The sequence below is a fragment of the Narcine bancroftii genome, chromosome 8 (assembly GCF_036971445.1).
Source record: "Narcine bancroftii isolate sNarBan1 chromosome 8, sNarBan1.hap1, whole genome shotgun sequence".
In the NCBI taxonomy this organism is placed as follows: Eukaryota; Metazoa; Chordata; class Chondrichthyes; order Torpediniformes; family Narcinidae; genus Narcine; species Narcine bancroftii.
Window position 1 is genome coordinate 79,468,514 of NC_091476.1, and position 19,602 is coordinate 79,488,115.

Sequence of the window (19,602 nt, forward strand, 5' to 3'; positions counted from 1 at the left end):
CCGTTCCCATTTCCATTCTTCTTCTAGGATTACCTCCTTTTAGGACAAGAGCGCCTTTCAGTAGACCTGTTTGGCAAAGAATTAGCAAAGATTAAAACATCCTGATCGAAAAACTGTAATTGGAAATTGCCATTAAAAAATCTTCAAAACTGCAGTTTATCAAAAAGAAAATTTATATCCTTTCCTCAAAAGCACCTCGTTAGCAGATTTAAATTATTTACGCCTTTTAACAATTTATTGACTTATGTCCAGGTAAACGAAAACCTTATCACTCTCCACCATCAACGGTGACTAATATCTACGTGCATTTTGGACTGAAACTCGCAAATTAGACTCCCTGCCTTGATACGGTAAGTAGCAAATCGAAACTGCTTATGGAGGTTGACCTGGATATGGTTTGCTTCTCAAACCTTTATCTGCCCTATCTAATTCCAAACCCCCGGAAGAAAATTCAAGTCCCAATGCTTCAGGGATCCACTTCTACAGATTTAGAGATAAAGGATGTTATTCAACAAATGGCTAATGGGAAGTCTCCAGGTGATGATGGATTTACTGCTGAAATTTATAAAGCATTTTATGATGATTTGTCTCCTCTATTTATGGACGTTATTCAGCAGGTGACGGAAGAACAAGCTTTATCAGAAGCTTGAGTGCAATAAAAACGGTTATACCAAATAAAGACAGAGACCTTTGAATGTAGCTTCATATCAGCCAATTCCTTTATTGAATGTAGATTATAAAATAATAGTGAAATTATTGGCAAATAGTCTTGCTAATTATTTACATCAATTGGTACATGTAGATCAGGTTGGTTTTATTAAAAATAGGTGTGCCTCTGATAATATTCTTACTGTAATTTCATTGATCAATGCATAACGTCAGCAACCCAATCTACCAATGGTAGTTATTTTTATTGGGTCGAATTGAATTTTTTATTTACTGTCTTGGAGAAATTTAAAGTTGGACGCATTTTCATTGATTGGATAAATGCACTATATTGCAAGGGTGGCGACAAATGGTCCCACATCTTCATTATTTAAATTATCGCGTTCAACTCATCAAGATTGTCCTTTGCCGCCAGCTCTATTAGCATTGGTCATCGAATCGTTAGCTCAAGCTATAAGTCTGAATGAGAATATTCAAGGTATAAGATTAGCAGATGAAAATATAAGATTAATGTATTTGCTGATGATATTTTGATATATTTAAGTAATCGGGAATGATCTTTAATTTATTTCCAGGAATGTTTATAACAATATGGTGTATTGTCAGGATATAAGGTGAATTGGGCAAAAGTGAAATATTACCAATTTATGATGCAAATTCTGATCAGTGCAACATTGACAAGCACCAGTGGGCTGATATCACCTCAAACCGTGCATGTTGGCGCCCCACAGTTCGGCGGGCAGCGACCTCCTTTGAAGAAGACCACAAAGCCCACCTCACTGTCAAAAGACAAAGGAGGAAAAACCCAACACCCAACCCCAACCAACCAAATTTTCTTTGCAACCGCTGCAATCGTGTCTGCCTGTCCCGCATCAGACTTGACAGCCACAAACGAGACTGCAGCTGACGTGGACTTCACCCCTCCATAAAACTTCGTCCGCGAAGCCAAACCAAAGAAGAAAGAAGAAAGAAGAAGACAAATTGCTAAATTTCGTTGGACTGATAAAGTTAAGTATTTGGGTATAATGATTGATGTAAATATTCAATCATTGTTTATTTTAAATTATGTACTGTTAATGAGAAGGATTAAGGCTGATTTAATTAAATGGAAGAATTTACCTTTGGCATTCGTGAATCGAGTAAAAAATATTGAGATTAATGTTTTTTTTCTGCGAATTCAGTATCTTTTTCAGTCCATTCCTTGTTTACTTTTGAAATATTTCAAGGAATTAAATAAACTAGTACGAGAATTCGTATAGAAGGGGAAGTTAGCTAGAGTATCGATACATAAATTGACTTGGAAATATGCCTTGGGAGGTTTACAATTGTCTTATTTTCAAAATTATTATGAAGCAGCTCAATTAAGATTTATTCATCACATGCTTGATGCTTCATATTCTCCTATTTGGGCTACGATAGGATTGGCTAGTATTTCAGAACCTCACTCACATCATTTATTATTTCTGTGGAATTCTGTTTTATTACAAAGATATAATGTACCGATTTTAAGACATTTGTGAGAGATTTGGAATGAAAGGAATTTATTGATAGGTACAAAGGGTAAAATATCGCTTTTTCTCAGAATAATAGCTTTCTTAAAGAATGGCAGATTAAAGGAATAAAGTTGTTGCAGGATGGTTTTGAAGAAGGTAATTGTTATCGTTTAATCAACTCAGACAGAAATTTGGAATTTCAGTGAAGTCGTTTTTGTGTGATATCAAATTAGACCATTAATAAAAGATAATTTTGGAAGAGAAATGAAAATTCCTAAGTTAACGACAATCAGGCCGATTGTGAGATGATATGTTTTATATTGTGACTAAATTGCTTAGTGTAAGATATAGTATGGTTAGCGTTGATTATAATTAAAAAAAAAGATAGTGATCTCGAAAGGTCGTGCCGTTAGCGCACCTATAAGCATTGTACAGTCACCAACTACCATTGGCTTTTGCGACCATATGTAATGGTGAGACCTCGGAGCTGTCAGATCTGTAGACTATGTCCAGTTCCTCCATGCACTTGAACTGTTCCTTTGCCCGTTGCAGTTTTTCTGGAGGTATCTTGTGGGTGCATTGATGGGGGACCCTGTGTGGTAATCTGGTGTTGAATGCCATGCTTTGGCATGACAGATATGAATTGGTGCCTGTGGATTCGCGGGTACTCGGCCAAAAAAGTGGCTGTATTTATCGGTGGGGGCTGACATTGAGGCATGTTGTGAGTCTGGTGTTCCAACTTCCTCGAGTGGGAAGGTCTGGAATGTTTGCACGTCCTCCATTCGTTTGGCCTTAAGGTTGACAAGCAGGATGTGTGCTTACAGGATGTTTACGCTCAGTCAGAATTTTTGTAATGTTGCAAGAGTGACATCCCATTGATAAGTAGCTGGACTGTCACCTGCAAGTTGCCGAATATCTTTATAAAGGTGTTGTTGGACACTTGCATGATAGAGCCGCGTGGTCTTGTGCGGGTCTCAAACGCTGTTGTTGGAATGACACTGATTTCTGCATCTGTGTCGACAAGAAATCTGGGGCCGGTGGACTTGTCAGTAATATAGAGAAGACTGTCTTTGTGGCCAGCTGCGGAAGCGAACATCGGTGGCTGGCTTGGGCACTTCCCAGAAAGTCACAGGGCTGCCGATATTTATGGGTGTCCGCCGCGCCCACTTCTGGTAGTAGAAACAGCATTTAGTGTCAGCTCCCTCGTTAGGTCTGCGCTGAAGCTTTTGGTCACGAGGCGGGAATTGTTTGATTTGTAGCTCAGTTAGTGAGTGGGTCAACTAGCTGAAGGTGGGTGAGGTCTCTCACTTGATACACTAAAGCCTGTCTGCTTTGGCAGCAAACTTTGTGAAGTCGCTAAAATCCCCGTCCGCTCGCAGTAGCTGGATGTTTTCAGGCAGCTGTTCAAAAACGTCTGGTCCAACATAAGGAATAGTTTATGTTATTCTGCCAGCGTGAGGGCAGATTCTGTTATGTTTCGCAGGCAGTCCAGCAGTCCATGAGCCTGGCTGCACTCTCGCGTCTGGAGGCCAGGTACATGCTGATGAGCAGCTACATTAGCTCGTTGTATTTACCTTCCTGTGTCTCTGCCTGTCCGAACAGGTGCGGAGGAGGATAGTGTTGAATGTAGGTAATTTTATTCCCCGGTGCTAATTGATCCAGTATCCATGCTGAGTTGCCCAGAAGGATCTATACCCGTAAGGGTCACCAATGCAGTCGAGTGCTAGTGAAGCGAAAAAATGAGACCAGCAGTTCGTGGACTCTTCTGCTCTCGACAAGTTTATTTACTTTTCTTTTGCGTGCTGCATTTTAAGGCGACCCGAAGACCCCAGGCCTTACGCTGGGAACCGTATTCATCTGATGCCACCATGCCACGTATGTACATGTAGTCCCGCTGCCTCTACCGGACGAGATGAATGCGTGCACCATCTTTGATGCAGCTGCACCGCTGATGCGCACGTGACACATGGAGCTGGATCGCCTATCCATCAATTATGTGCACTGCCAGACAACCCGCACAATCCCACAAATATATATTACTAAGATAATATATATTTTAATTTTAAAGATTAATATTAACATAAATTCGTCACACTCTTTACAGAGAGGGTGGGATTCGAATGTAGGTCCCGATGCCTGGGGCTGCAAAGTAGATGTGTTAACCGCTGTATGCCGCCGCGTTATTTTTATAAGGTGGAAAGAAGTGCAGGGGTGTGTAAAAAGTGTGGGTTTCTCACCGAGAGAGGTGGGCGCAACTACAATGGGATCTTTTTCAAAAAAAAATATTAGATAGGTAGAATGAAATGAGAAACAATGGGGACATGCAGTCGGGAACTTCTTGGCAATTGTTAAATAAGAGGGATGGGCAGTAACTTTGTGGATGATACGAATCCTGGAGTTGCTGTGGATAGCGTTGAAGTTTGTCATAGAATATAGGCACGGGAATTACCAAATGTAATTCAATCCGGATAAGGGTGGAGAGATGCATTTTGGAATGTCAAATTTAAATGTTTACATAAAGAATACAAGGACCTTGGAGTCCAAATACATAACTCTCTCAAAGTTCCCTGGCAGATTGATAGGAGAGTCATAAAAGTCCTGTTATGTTCACGTAATAGTAATTTTGAAGCTCTATAAATCTCTTGTGAGACCGCACTTACAATATTGTGCTCACTTCCGGTACCCTCATCACAGGAAATATGTGGAAGCTATGAAGTGGGTGCAGACAATGTGACCTGGATTGCAAAATGAGTCAATTCTTTACAGAGCTAGGAGTTGACTCTTTGTAGAAAAAGAAAAAGGTGAGAGGTGACGTAACAGAATTCCACGTGATTACGAGAAGCATTGATGAGATAGGTAGCCAGCACGTTTTACCAAAGGCTGGAGTAGCAAGCACCAGAGGACATTTAAGCAAAGTGAGTGGAGGAACATTGTCGAGAGATAGCGGGGTAATAACTCTATACCGAGAATAGTGGAAACATAGAATGCGTTGCCAGTGGTAGTGGTGGAGGTTGGTACAATTGTGTAATTTAAGAAACCTTTATACAGGCAGATGGATGAAGGAAAATAATGGGTTATTAGGTGGCGTGTGTACGTTTTTGGTTGATAGATATAGATCGGTACAGCATTGTGGGCCGAAGGGCATGTACTGTGCAATCATTTTCCATATTCTGAGAGCCATGCTCTACAGTGTTAGATAGGCATGACGCTGTGGTCCTAGGGCCTTCACTGTGCTGTAGATGTCTATGTTTTATGATGTTTAAGTGATCTCTCATCGATTATATCCACCACTTTTACGCTCACTGATTTCATGCGTTGACCTGTAGACCTCACTCTCTTACGGTTATGATTCTGCAACTGCAATAGTATTTCTGTATTGTGGGCAGATAGGCCATCAGTCCATCAGGTCCCCACTCGCTGCCACTTTACCTCCTTTCATCTCCGCTTTAACTTTGACAATTGCCGAAAACCCATTTACCTCACTGCAAAATCAGAGCCTTTCCTTGCCAAGCCATGCATATATTCGTTGTTCCCGTTTTCGGGACCGATTTTATATTCAGCCAGCAGATAGTTCATACTGATTTTTTAACATTTCATACTGTAGTTTAAAGTGTTAAATCTAACGGATATGTTGCAGATTAGAATTTGAAGAAACCAATATGATGTTTGATGCGGGCAGATAGTTACTTGGTGATTACTTGCCTGCTCCGGAATGCACTACTGATTGGCAAGTCTCACCCGAACAACCGCATCGTGTTTACTTCAATGTATAACACAACACTTACGCTAGGTTGAACCCGATTAATTAAAAAAGTTTCCACTGCGATCAACACTAGACAAATGAGACCAAACAGTCCCACAGAAGAGATTCATTTTCATTTAAAAGGAGTGCTTTTCAATGCGTAATTTGGCAGTTGTGCAGATAATGGACGCCGACGACGAGGAGAATTTTGGTCTGCGCGGTAGCAAGAATATACTTCCAATATGGAAGATATTTGCTGTCGTTTGTGAGATAGAGAGGATATATTATCCGACCTTGGCTGTATTTGGAATCCTCGGTAAGTCAGCGGTACAGCAGTCTGTGCTATGAATGAGATTAGCCTATCCCGTTTTGCTCCAATCTATCCCGGTGGTGTGGGCCTGTTCACGCGCTTACACGTCTTGTTGTGGCAGTCAGGTTAACGGGCTGCATCGGTAAGAGGCGACAGACACAAATCTACGCCTCTCCTAGTTTATCAGTGTGAGTTATACAGGTTGACAGGAGGCAGCGTGTTCTGGTTTGGATCTACCATGTGACATCTAAATGCACCGACCGTGATGGCAGCGTTTGTGATTCATCGAAGCTTCAGTTCCCTAATCCTTGATCCTCGAATAAATAATCGCTCACGCCCTTAAATTCAATGAGAATACTGTGGAGAATTGTGGAGCGGAATGAACCATTCCATATCAATAGTTGGTCAACAATTTGTAACATGTTTATACACTCACACAGTTGTACCCTTTCTCATGGGTTAACGTCATTTGTGGCGCCGGGCGGTTTCCGAGGAAACCCCTAGAGCTACTCCATCCGCATCCAAAGGGTGTCCAATTTTTGGCAAGTATGTTTGGTACTGCAGTGGGGCAAGATTTAAACTAATTTGGCAGGGGTATGGGAACCAGAGTGATAGGGAAAAGGGTAGGGAAGGTAAAGTAATGGCCAGGGAAAGTAAAATAGGAAAAGTAATGTTGAGAGGAAAAAGTAACAAATCAGATGGTGCAGTGAGTTTTCGGGTCAATGATAGTGTTAAGAAAATTACAAAGAAAAATAGTGGGCAGAAAAATCCAAAGAAAATGTTACAGAAGTCACTAGATATTAAAAGGACAAAGAGCATAAGGGCAATTTATCTGAATGCCCTCAGTTTTAGAAATAAGGTGAGTGAACTTGAGGCGCAAATAAGTACCCATGCCTATGATTTGGTTGCCATCACGGAAACATGGCTACAAGGTGACCCTAAATGCGAATTAAACTTTCAAGGGTATCAGGTTATGCAAAGAGATAGACAGGATGGTAAGGGAGATGGAGTTGCACTCTTAATGATATAAGATCTAAAGAGTATAATGTTGTGTCCATTTGGGTAGAGATAATGAATATCAAAAGGGAAAATATTATTGATGGGTGTTTTCTGTCGCCCACCAAATAACAATAGTTTAGTGGCACAGGAAATAAATAGAGAGATAAGTGAGGCGTGTAATAATAATACGGCAGTAGTCATGGGGGACTTTAACTTCCACATAGATTGGGAAAATCAAGTTGGTCGTGGGAGTCTGGAAGAGGACTTCATAGAATGCATCCGCAATAGCTTTCTTGAGCAGTATGTTAAGGAACCCACAAGAGAAAATGCTCTCCTGGATCTAGGATTGTGAAATGAGATAGGTAGAGTAAATTATGTAATAGTCAGAGACCATCTGGGAAATAGCGATCATAGTATGATTGAATTTCTTATTCAGATGGAAGGAGAAATAGTTAGATCTAAAACTAATATATTATGCTTAAACAGGGGTGACTACAATAGGATGAGGGAGGAATGGAGCAGAGTGCATGGGATCACAGGCTAATCAATTAAACATTTGAGGAACAGTGGAAGATTTTCAAATCAACATTTTGTAATTCTCAACAAAAATATATTCTGGTCAGGAAAAAGGACAGCAAGGGAGGGAAAAATCAACCGTGGTTAACAAAGGAAATAAAGGAAAGTATAAAATTGAAGGTGCAGGTGTACAAAGCTGCAAAGAGCAGTGGGAAACTGGAAGATTGGGAAAACTTTAAGAGACAACAAAGGGTTACAAAGCGGGAAATAAGAAACGGGAATAAGGATTATGAAAGTAAATGGCACAAAATATAAACACAGAAAGCAAAAAAAATTATAAATATGTAAAACGGAAGAGGGTGGCCAGAGTTAACATAAGACCCTTGTAGGATGAAAAAGGAAAATTGGTAGCAAAAAATGAGCAAATTGCCGAGGCACTAAACAAATATTTTGTGTCAGTCTTCATGGTGGAAGACACATCCAGCATGCACAAGTGCAGAGTTAAGGATGCGAATGTTGGGGAGAGCCTTGATAAAATAGTTGTTACAAAGGAAGTAGTGATGGAGAAACTAATTTGACTAAAGCCACACAAATCACCTGGTCCTGATGATATGCATCCAAGGGTTCTGAAGGAAATGGCAAAAGTTATAGTTGATGCATTGGTGGTCATATACCAGCATTCCTTGGATTCTGGCCAGGTCCCGAAAGACTGGAAGACAGAAAATGTCATGCCACTTTTTAAGAAGGAATGTAGGCAGAAGACTGGAAATTATCAGCCAATTAGCTTGACGTCTGTGGTTGGAAAAATGCTTGAAGCCGTCATTAAAGATGAAGTAGTGAAACGTTTGGAATGTAAGGGTTCAATCAGGCAGATGCAGCATGGTTTTAGAAAGGGAAGATCTTGTTTGAAAAACTTGTTAGGAATCTTTGAGGATATAATGGGTGCGGTGGATAGAGGGGAACAGGTTGATGTTCTATATTTGGATTTCCAGAAAGAGTTTGCTAAGGTGCCGCACAAGAGACTTATCAGTAAGTTACAGGAAAGTGGAGTCCAGGTAAGTATATTGGCATGGATCGAAAATTGGTTGTCTGACAGGAGGCAGAGAGTCAGGATAAATGGGAGTTTTTCAGGTTGGCAGAGAGTGGTAAGTGGGGTGCCGCAGGGGTTTGTGTTAGGCCCACTACTGTTCATCATTTACATTGATGACTTGGAGGAGGGGGACCAAATGTGGTGTAGCCAAATTTGCGAATGACACCAAATTGAGTGGAAGAGCAAATTGTAATGAGGATGTGGAGAGTCTGCAGAAGGATATAGTTAAGCTGGATGAAAGGGCAAAGGTCTGGCAGATGGAGTACAATGTTAGTAAGTGTGAGCTGAATATTATTTAAAGGGTGAAAAACTACAGCATGCGGTTGTGCACAGGGACTTTGGAGTGCTTGTGCATGAATTGCAAAAAGTTAGGTTGCAGGTGCAGCAGGTTATTAAGAAGGCAAATGGAATGTTGGCCTTCATCGCTAGAGGAATTGAATTCAGGAGTAGGGAGGTAATGTTGCAACTCTATAAGGTACAGGTGAGATGGCACCTGGAGTACTGTGTCCATTTCTGGTCTCCATATTTGAGGAAGGATATACTGGCTTTGGAGATGGTCCAAAGGAGGTTTACTAGGTTGATCCCTTGGATGAAGGTTTTGACTTATGATGAAAGGTTAAATCATCTAGGATTGTATTCGCTCGAGTTGAGAAGAATGAGAGGAGATCTTATAGAAATATATAGGATTATGAAGGTTATGGATAGGATAGATGTTAGAATGTTTTTGGAGCTGACCGGGGAACCTAAAACGAGAGGACACAGTCTCAAGATTTGGGGGAGTAGATTTAGGACAGAGATGAGGAAAAATAGTTTTTTTCCCAGAGAGTAGTGAATGTTTGGAATTCTCTAACCAGGGAAGTGGTTGAGGCTGCCTCATTAAACATATTTAAAATTCGATTAGATAATCTTTTACATGATAGAGGAATTATGGGATATGGGGAGAAGCAGGTAGGTGGTGTTAGGTCATAAATTAGATCAGCCATCATTGTATTGAATGGTGGAGCAGGCTCGATCGGCCATTTTTGGCCTACTCCTATGTTTCTATGTGGCTGCAACCTTCCGCTTTTGCTTGACATTCAAATGCACTGAATATTTGATGAGTTCCTAACATTCGCAGGTTTCACCAAATTTTCTTTGCAGCAAGCCAAAATTCCCCAGCAATCACAACACACCAGATATTACCAAGTCTGAGGCTAATATTGCAGGAGTGAATGGCTGAAGAAGGCAAGATAATAATCACTAATGGCTCTGACTTGTTTCAGGGGAGCTGCCATCTGTTTGGAGACGTCCATGTGATCAGTGACAGTGCACACTGTGCCTTGGGCTGATCCACATACAAGCTGACCGCAGAAAGAGGGTGTCACGTTGTTATTAATAATTGATACTTATTGCTTCACAGTGTTTTATTCCTAGTTACTTCAAGCTCAAGATTATTGGCACATATACCATGGCGCAGATGGTAATTGTTGTGCAAGCAGTCAGCGCAACATCTTTTACAGTGTACTGTGAGAAAGGCACAGCGAAGGAGTGCAAAATTTCATTGAAAGAGAGAGAGTGTGCTTGTTTGTGTGGGAGAAATGGTGTGTGTGTGTGTGTGTGTGTGTGTGTGTATGTGTGTGCGTGTGTGTGTGTGTGCGTGTGTGTGTATGTGTGTGCCTGTGCGTGTGTGTGTGTGTGAGAGAGAGCGAGACAGAGAGAGAGAGAGAGAGAGAGAGAGAGAGAGAGAGAGAGAGAGAGAATATTTCTTCAACATCTTGCTCCAATACGGCGTGGTGCCGCTTGTTTCAGACCATCCTTAATAGTATGGGTACCCAGTAAGGTTATGTTGATAAACTTATATTAACTCACATTAACAGCAATGATCTATTTTGAAAAACTGTTGTTGAAGCTCATCAGCTGTGGTCTGGGCAGGGACATGGATCCGTTCCAATTGGCCAATCGTAGCAACAGGTCCACAGCGGATGCCTTCTAACTGGCCCTGTACAATCCCTTGTACAGCAAAGCCACACACAACATGATGCTCCTTATCAGTTACAGTTCGACATGTAAACACCACCATCCTCTTAAACTCCAAGACCTATTCTCAAAGTCCCACCGTGTAATTGGATCTTGGATTTGTTAAATTCCAAACCACAATCAGCGAGGATTGGTAAGAAAACTCCCGCCACAATCTCCATTAGTACCGGAGCACCACGGGGCTGCGGTTTCACCCATGATCTAATTGTTTTACACCAATGACTCTGTGACACGGTAAGACGAAACGCCATTTCTAATTTATACGATAGTATATATCTCACCTTACAGGAGGGAGATTGAAACCTCGGTTGAATTATTCACCATCAACAACCACGCACTGAATGTCACCAAAAGTGAGAATTTCTGACTTCAGGAAGGGCAAATAAGAAGTCTACAATTCAGTGGTCATGGGAGGATTAGAGGTAGAGAGTGTAATAAAATTTACATTGTTGTTAGTCACTCTCTCGGAGGATCTTTCTTGGACCTAATGCACTCCCGGCATCGTGAAAAAAGCACGCAAGCAGTTCGACGTCCTCGAGTGCCTGCGGAGGCTTGCCAAAACATCAGGAACACTAGCAAGTATCAGCAAAACAGTGGTGTAAAGTCTGCTGCCCGGCTGTATCGCGGTCTAATATGGGGATGTCCACGAAGCCAAGTGTTAAACCCTGTAAAAGGTCAGAACATCCTGAGTAAAATCCTTTGCACTATCGAGAACATCTTCAGGGAACCCTGTCGTTGGTTAGCAGCAGCATTCATCAAGAAGCCACATCAGCCAGCACACACTCTATTCTCACTGATCCCATCAGGAAAGAGGTATTGACGCAACAAAAGTGGCCCATCAGGTTCGGGAACAACTGCTACCCCTCAAACAATCAAATTTATCAATAACAAACTCAACCAGGGATTTATTTATTTGATGGAGACTCACTTTGACATTATTAATATTGATATTGTTCCAACTTTCTCTCTGTATTACAAATTTATTTTGTTTACATTCCTTTATTTCTTTAAATGTCCAGGTTGTCGTATTTTTATTTTCCCTACTCTAAGTGGTAATTCTGTCTCGCCCGCATTAAACCAATCTAAGGGTCATGCCATGTATTCATGAATGTATCTTGACAATAAATGTGAAATCTGAATCTGAGAGAAATAGATAGAGCTAGAAAGACACAGATAGATAGATAAATGAATGCATAGATAGACAGTGAGATAAACAAGAGGGAGGAAGAGAGAAAGAGAATGAACTGAATGGTGTTTACAATCCCCTGCATTTTTGTTGTGGTATAGAGCGGAGCAGTTAAGATACCAGACCGTGATGCTCCTTGGCTAGATCATTCACTGGTACATCTATCGAGGCTGTTCGGTGATACAGGTGACATGCCAGATTCCCTCTAGTTTATGGTACTGGTGCACATTTTGGACATTGAAGTCATATGGGTGACCAAGATAAGACAATCGTGATGGTTACTCATGGAACCTTCTCAGTGTCTCCCATCTCCACCTCATGATCATTGATGTTGATTGGCTTGTGAGCCTCTCTCTTCCTCCCACTATCTTTAACCAGTTATTTTGGTCCTGCTGATATTGAAGTGGATGTTGTACTTTTACCCCCACAGGTGTCGCTCTCTCTCCTTCGTGTAAACCAAATGTTGATTGAAACCGAAAATAGTGGTGCCATCCATGAATTGTATTGACGGATTTGGAGCGTTTTTATCTCAGTTAGTTTTCAGTGTACAGGGATGTCTAGAGGGGCCGTGTTAATGAGCCTAAATCTTGAAGGGGACCCGGGTTGAGGATGATACTGGAGAAGCGCTGTGTGGAAGTATTTTATACGGCTGTACTTTCTCCCCATGTCTGAGCGGGTTTCCTCCGGAAGCTCTGGATTTCACCCACCCTTCCAAAAATGGCCGGAATTGTACATTAATAAAGTGTAATTGTCCGGCTCGGGCTCGTCCGCTAGAAGGGACCTGTTACCTTGCTGTATGTCTACATTTAAACATTAAAAAAAAGGACACTGTCACCAATCCTCAATTATTGGTGTCCATTGCGGCAGGAAGTCGGATCCAATTGCAGAAAGACCACTGTCATTGAGTTTCGGATGAGACGGTTTGAAATTATTCTTTTGAATGCTGGGCTACGGTGACCGAACTGTAGTCTATCATAGGTGTCCTCTCGTCGAGACATTCCAAGGCTGAGTGGACGACAGACAGACTGCATGTGCCGTGGACCTCTCGTAGTAATGGAGATCGCGATCTTCTCTTCTTTTTTTAATTAACAAGCATCCTCATTCTTTCTCATGACAGCCAATCTGGCGACGATTCGAATCCTTTCTCGAGGAAAGTGCGGTCTCTCCAGATGTGTCACCCGCTACCTGGTAGCCATGGCCGTGGTGGATCTCCTGATCATTATCTTCGATCTGATACTGAGACGGATTCCGATTATTTATCAGATGCGTTTTTTTAGGGAACTCCCCGTGTGTAATATCCACGCCGTCCTGCTTCATGCAGTGACCGACTGCTCTGTCTGGTTCACCGTCATGTTCACCTTTGACCGGTTCGTTGCTATTTCTTGCCGAATCCTTAAACATAAATATTGTATCGAGAGAACAGCAAAGATTGTTCTCGGAGCGGTGACTGTACTGTGCAGTTTAAAGAACATTTTCTGGTACTTTATGTACGCACGTTTGTACAGCTTGATACGTGGTTTTGTTCCATTTATGTCATTTTTAGGAGTTCAATAGTCTGGACCGTCACTGAATTTTTACATTACATCCTCACGCCTTGTGTCCCCTTTGTTTTCATCCTTATGTTGAATGCTTTAACAATCAGGCACATTTTAGTGGCCAGTCAGGCACGTGGGAGACTCCGGGCACAGAATTGCCCCAGAGATCCTGAGATCCAGAACCGAAGGAAATCCGTATTGCTGCTGTTCTTTATCTCCGGAAATTTCATTCTGTTATGGGCAGTGATTACGGTCTATTCAATATGGTCACGAATGTGGAGTATGGGATATTTTACTTTCCACCTTCCCACTTTTGTAGCAGGATTGGGCTTCATGTTCCAGATGCTGAGTTGTTGCACCAACACCTGCATTTATGCGATTACACAGACGAGGTTCAGGAAGCAGCTGATGAGTGTATTGAAATACCCCTTTTCTCTGCTGGTCGGATTGAACAAACATAGAAACAAAATACGTTGTGACTCCATCATCGAACCTCACTAATTAGAGGCAGAAACATGTGGAAAGATAAAATACGGTCATATTTCTTTCAGCCTATCAAACCGTCACCAACACCAATTAAAACGATTCGACTTTGTTCTAAAAGGAGACACGAGGCTGCACAAATGTTTTCTTCTGATTACAACATTGACATCGATGCTGGAGTCTCAAGCCAAAAGCGATCTGCGGCAGGAGCCCAACGGGTCAAGGTGCGTAAGTTCTGAACAAACCGTGGTTGAAGTCTCGAGAAAGAGTTTGTTGTCAAACGTTTACCTTTTATCTCCCGAATGCCCCTTGACACGATGTATTCATCCATCACTTCGTGGCTAGTTGCATTGACCCTATTTCCCAATAACTTAACAACGTAGCCCATATAGAAGAATTAACATCCACAGTCGGGTTAATTTCCAGTAGACAAATTATCTCCTGACTTCTAATCTTAGGGATGTAGAAGAAATCGGAACATCAGGGAAAACAGATGGCCACCGGGAGATGAATGAGGCAGGGAGTCAGCGCAAGGTGGGTATTTTATCCACGTCTCAAGTGCTGAAATCAAGCCTATCTAATGCCCGTGTCACTGATGTTCTGACCTTCGTTTCCTGGGCGAATGAATTCAAGGATTGTGATGTTAAATTACATACCTTAAAAACTCTGGTTTGAGCATTATTGAGTCTTGCTATCAACCCTGATCTCGTCATTATTGAAAGGCACTGTTATATAATTAAAAAAAAAAACAAATTCTTAAAACTATTTGTAATTGTAATTCCCCGTAATTTTTTAGGTTGAATTAAACTTACAAAAGAACCGCTGTCTGGATGGACACATTTGTGCATGACGCTGATTGACGTATTAATGAAATCAGATATTTTTACATAAATGTTCCAGTCTTCACTAATTTTTATTCCTGAAATTTATTTTGATTCATGAGTTTCGATCATTTTTTTTCATATATGGCAAAGCAAACAAGCGTGTAAAAATGAAACATTTTTTTAAAAATAAAAAGAATGAAGTTTTTAGCGTCCAAACCAACTATTATTTTTGAGCCGTTAATATAGACATTTATTATTGTTATTATATTTTGAAAGTACAGATGATCATCGTGTTTGGGTAAAAATGATTTTGAATGGTTCTGAACAACTCGCCATGCTAGCAGTATTGGGCTCTATCTTACCTTTTTCATTTTCAAAACGTATAGACAATCCGATGATGAGACATAGATTAAGGACTTGGGCACAATTTCGAAGAGTATTTGCCATTTATGTTATTTCCAGATCCAATCCTATTTTATTAAGCAACATCATTTTCACCTCCTGTGTTCGATTCAGGTTTTGGAGAGTTGGTTGGTTCGGGTATGAAATGTTTTACAGATTTTTATATTCGAGGCGTTTTCTCCAATTTCTGTAATGCATGTCTCGACGGCGGTCGGGAGCACGATACTCAGCTCCACTCCGGTGTCCACCAGGAAATGCCGGCCGGTGCACTTATCAGTTACGTCAAGGTGGCTGTTCGTGTCACCAGCCGTCACAGATATCAATAGTGGCTGGCTGGATCGTTGCATTTGTCGGTACACGGTTGCCTGCACTTAGAGCTTGTGCCCCGAGCGCTGATGGTAAAAGCACCTTGGAGGATGGTGCTCCTCTGACTTGTGCTCGGGGGATTGCTCGGCCGGCTGGACGAGTGACCTCACTGTGGTCAGATTCATTCTCGTTCTTAGTGCACCAGAAGGTGTCTGCTCGAGCTGCGACTCGGCGAGGGTCCATGAAGTCCTCGTCCCCAGAAGGAGCTGCATGACCTTGGGCATCTACTCCAGGAAGATCTGATGGAACAAGCAGTAGGGCTTGTGAACCTCTGCCAGTGCCAACATCTCATCCTTGAGGGCCGATGCTGTGCGATCTCCCAGCCAGTCTAGATGTAAGAGTCTGGAGGCACGCTGTTGAGGGGTGACACTGAAGGTGCCCATGAGAAGGTTCGTGAGGGAAGGATATTTACCCTCTGCTGGTGGGTTGTGGATGAGTTAGTCCACCTTGTCTGAGGTTTTCTCGTCCAGATCTCTAATGATGTGGTAAAACATTGTGGCATCTACGGGATGTTCCTGAGGCAAAACTGCGCCTCCGCCTGCCCGAACCACATACGTGTACAAAGGGTCCAGAAGTGGGGTTGTTTAATGGCCACTGCGTTGATCTCGGCAGGATCTATGTTTCATCCCAGAAAGTGTGGGATGTCTGGGCTCGTCTGGGACACCGATGGAGCGCAAGCACATCCACCACGTTGGATGTCATTAGTGGCTCTTTAATTCAAATCTAGAGCGTGAGCTCGGTCACCGCGTGCGTGATGACGTAATAACTGCTTCCCCCGGCGCGCTGGGCTGGAAACAAAAGGCAGGGAGAACCCCCGACTGTGCCATCTTCTCATGGCTCCCCTGCCATGCGGCGATACGAGTGGGTGCGCTGCCACACTAGCTGTGTTAATTCAGAAATTATTGCATTGTAAAAGCGAGTACCCTGGAAACCCCTCTAGTGATACTGTCTATCTGATCAAATAAGAGTAGCTGGCTTTCTTTTCACCTTCCTTTCGTTGCTTGGAAGCACGTATCTGATTCATTAGCCTCTAGCCCTAAATTATGATTGGTGCTATAAACATTCATATTATTAAAATATAAGTAAAACACATTGTTAAGGATATTATGCAGTCACCAAAAAATCCTATTTTTAGTCTTGAATCCGGTCTTCAGTTCAAATGTCAGGGCTACAAGAGGCACAACCATAAATTTCTCGTGTTGTACGTGGGCGTCTTTATTTCAGTCTATTATAATAAATGTCTTAATCTCTTAGCTGGGCCTTTTTCCTTAAGTTCATTTGACGTATCTAGTGATGCAGTCCTTCAAGCTTTACTGTAGTCAGTGTTATTACAAGGACCTGCAATAATCTTTTCCAGCGAGTTCCCAATTTATTTTAATCCAATTCTTTACCAGAATGTAATGCTCAGGTTTGACTTTAGGATGTTCACCACTTAGATCTGTTGGATCATCCTCCTTTAGGTATGTTTGTTTTTACCGGGGAATGCATCTCTCAAAATATTTTAAGTTCGATTTCTCAAATATTCAAATCTAGAGCACGCCCATTTAAATGCAGCGTGATCTCGGTCACCGCGTGCGTGATGACCTCACCTAATGATAATAAACCCATCCCTACTAGCGATGCGGGCTTTGCTCCCCAAGATGTCCGAATTGGCTATCCGTGGACTATCTCGGCAGCAGATAGCACTGACCTAATGTTATCCACATTTAAATTAATGCTAGGGGAAGCACTGGTTAGCCAATTTTAGTCCTGCTTTCTCAGTTAATTTGGCCACTTTAGGTTTTTCTATTTGCACATTCCACTATTCCTGCTGGCTGGGGTTAATTGGAGTAGTAGAACCATTGTAAATTCCAATTCCTTCACCAAATTCAACCCAGTGTCAGCTTAAAACTTAGTCAATTTCCTCTTTAAGGATACAAGCAAATCAATAATAACAAGACAATACTGGTATTTACATACTTAATTCTACAAACTCAATCCATTTACACTCAAATGGTAGGTGTTAGAGATAGAGAATTTAGGTTAACATGGCTTAAGTTAAAATGTGATGATTAATCATAAAAAGGGAAGCCAGAACGGACAGGGAGCTTACTAGCAGCCAAGGACAAAAAGTTCAGCTGGATATGTTTTTTTAAACATATCTTTTCATGGTCATAGTGAGAGACATGCAGGAGACAAAAGATTGATAAGGGTGAGAAACAGAATTTAGTGTATGTAGAGTTCGCAGCGTACGTAACGAACGTGATAATTAAAAATGCAGTTGTACTTAGAATGCTTTTGCAATACTAACCAATTAAAACAGTATTAATAAGAAGGGGAAGGGCACACAACAAGGGTATAAAAATCAATGCACTGTATGTATCGGGGCTTAACTGGTGAGAAGCCAGTTGTGTCCAACTCTGCAGACTTGTAAATAAAGCTTGTCGTGTCATCAGTTTTAAAGAGACTCATGTGTGAGAAGTTTTATTTCTGACAAATGGGGGCTCATCAGGGATCTACACTCCGGCCGTGAGGGGAGGCGAGAAGAGGGACATCGGAGGTGGTGCACCCCGCTGAGTTCAGCTGCTCCTAGTCCCTTGCTCGTCGCTTCGGGCAGCTTGAGCGAGTGGTATCCGGACAAGGTGACACGACAAGACGGAGAGGAGAAGGGTGACGGTTCAATCCCCGAGAAGACACCGGTAAGTGACGACTTACGATTGTGGTGTGGGGATTGGGTAACAGGTGTAACGGGATACACCTGTTTGGATTAAAAAAAACCTAACGTAATAGATCAGGTATAGAGCTTTTGTCGTGGCTTGAGAACCCTGTCGTGGGACTCTAGGATAGACCCCAGGGAAACCTCGGCGGTAACCGAAGGAGGGACAGCACCTCCGATGAAGTGCCGAGAAGAGAGGGGTCGACCCCAGGGAAACTTCAGCGGTAACCGAAGGAGGGACAGTACCTCCGACGAGGCGTCTGAGAAGAAGGGAGTAGGGTCCAGAACGAGAGGGTCCTCAGCAACGATAAACGGATCTAGGTGGGAAAATGGGAGGATCAAAATCTAAGGGCTCGTCTGAAAATTCAGGACAATTCCTGGGAGTTCCCCTTGACAGCCCTTTGGGGAGAATGTTTGAAAAATGGGATAGTAAAAGATATCGAGACAAAAACAAGAAAAAGATGGTTCAATATTGTCTCCTTCGGTCGAAACAACCTATTAAAGGTTCCTCGGTCTGGTGGCCGAAATTTGGATCTGATGAGGATTGGGTTAGACAAGCATTAAACATATATGTAAATTCGAGACCAAAGGTGAATCAAGAAGAGTCAGCATATGCATTTTGTTGGGTTCCCTGGCCAGGATCCTTACCAAAATGTTTTAAATTGAGGGTAGCGGGAGAAAAGAAGTGGGAACCTCTGGACAACCTTCCCCATCCTTATATTCCCCCAGTGCCTACTGCGCCCGAGGAAAGCTCATTACCGGAGGGGAAAGGTGATGAATCTGATTGCCCCGAAAGGGGCCGGGAAAAAAAGAATGAATTAAGGGAGTCGGACCCTAAACTTCCACCGGTAAACCGACCCTGGACAAGATCCCAGACTGGTCCAGAACCATCAAAGTTTTCAGTAAGCCTAAATCCCCTGAGGGAAGTTCCTATGGGAGGACCGGGAGGGGGAACGGGATATGTGAATGTTCCCCTAACTAGTACAGAGGTGCGGGGATTTAAGAAAGAAATGAAAAAGTTATTGGAAGATTCTATAGGACTGGCCGAACAGCTCAACCAATTCCTGGGACCAAACACATATACGTGGGAAGAGATGCAGGCAATAATGGGAATATTATTCTCACCCCAGGAGAGGCAGATGATTTGACGGACTTCCCTCCTCATGTGGGAATATGAACAACCTGGGGACCCCAGACCCCATGAACAAAAATATCCCTTAAATGAACCCAGGTGGGACAAACGAACACCCGAGGGATTGGCAAGTATGAGACAATATAG

The 19,602-nt window shown here is 42.3% G+C and overlaps 1 protein-coding gene across 1 annotated transcript; it reads left to right on the plus strand.

Annotated features, from left to right (window-relative positions):
* Positions 1-10,263: 10,263 nt before the first annotated feature.
* LOC138741632 (probable G-protein coupled receptor 139) lies at positions 10,264-14,057 on the plus strand. Its single transcript, XM_069895981.1, has 3 exons — positions 10,264-10,321; positions 13,136-13,522; positions 13,573-14,057. Exons 1-3 carry the CDS (start codon positions 10,264-10,266, stop codon positions 14,052-14,054), a joined length of 927 nt encoding a protein of 308 aa, XP_069752082.1. The 3' UTR covers positions 14,055-14,057.
* Positions 14,058-19,602: the final 5,545 nt, after the last annotated feature.

Excerpts from the sequence above, each read along its gene's own strand:
- LOC138741632 (XM_069895981.1), top strand. The coding sequence starts at position 10,264 with ATGGCGCAGATGGTAATTGTTGTGCAAGCAGTCAGCGCAACATCTTTT. Across the intron at positions 10,322-13,135 it reads AACATCTTTTACAGTGTACT|CCAATCTGGCGACGATTCGA; the intron begins GTGAGAAAGGCA and ends TTCTCATGACAG. Across the intron at positions 13,523-13,572 it reads TATGTACGCACGTTTGTACA|TCTGGACCGTCACTGAATTT; the intron begins GCTTGATACGTG and ends GGAGTTCAATAG.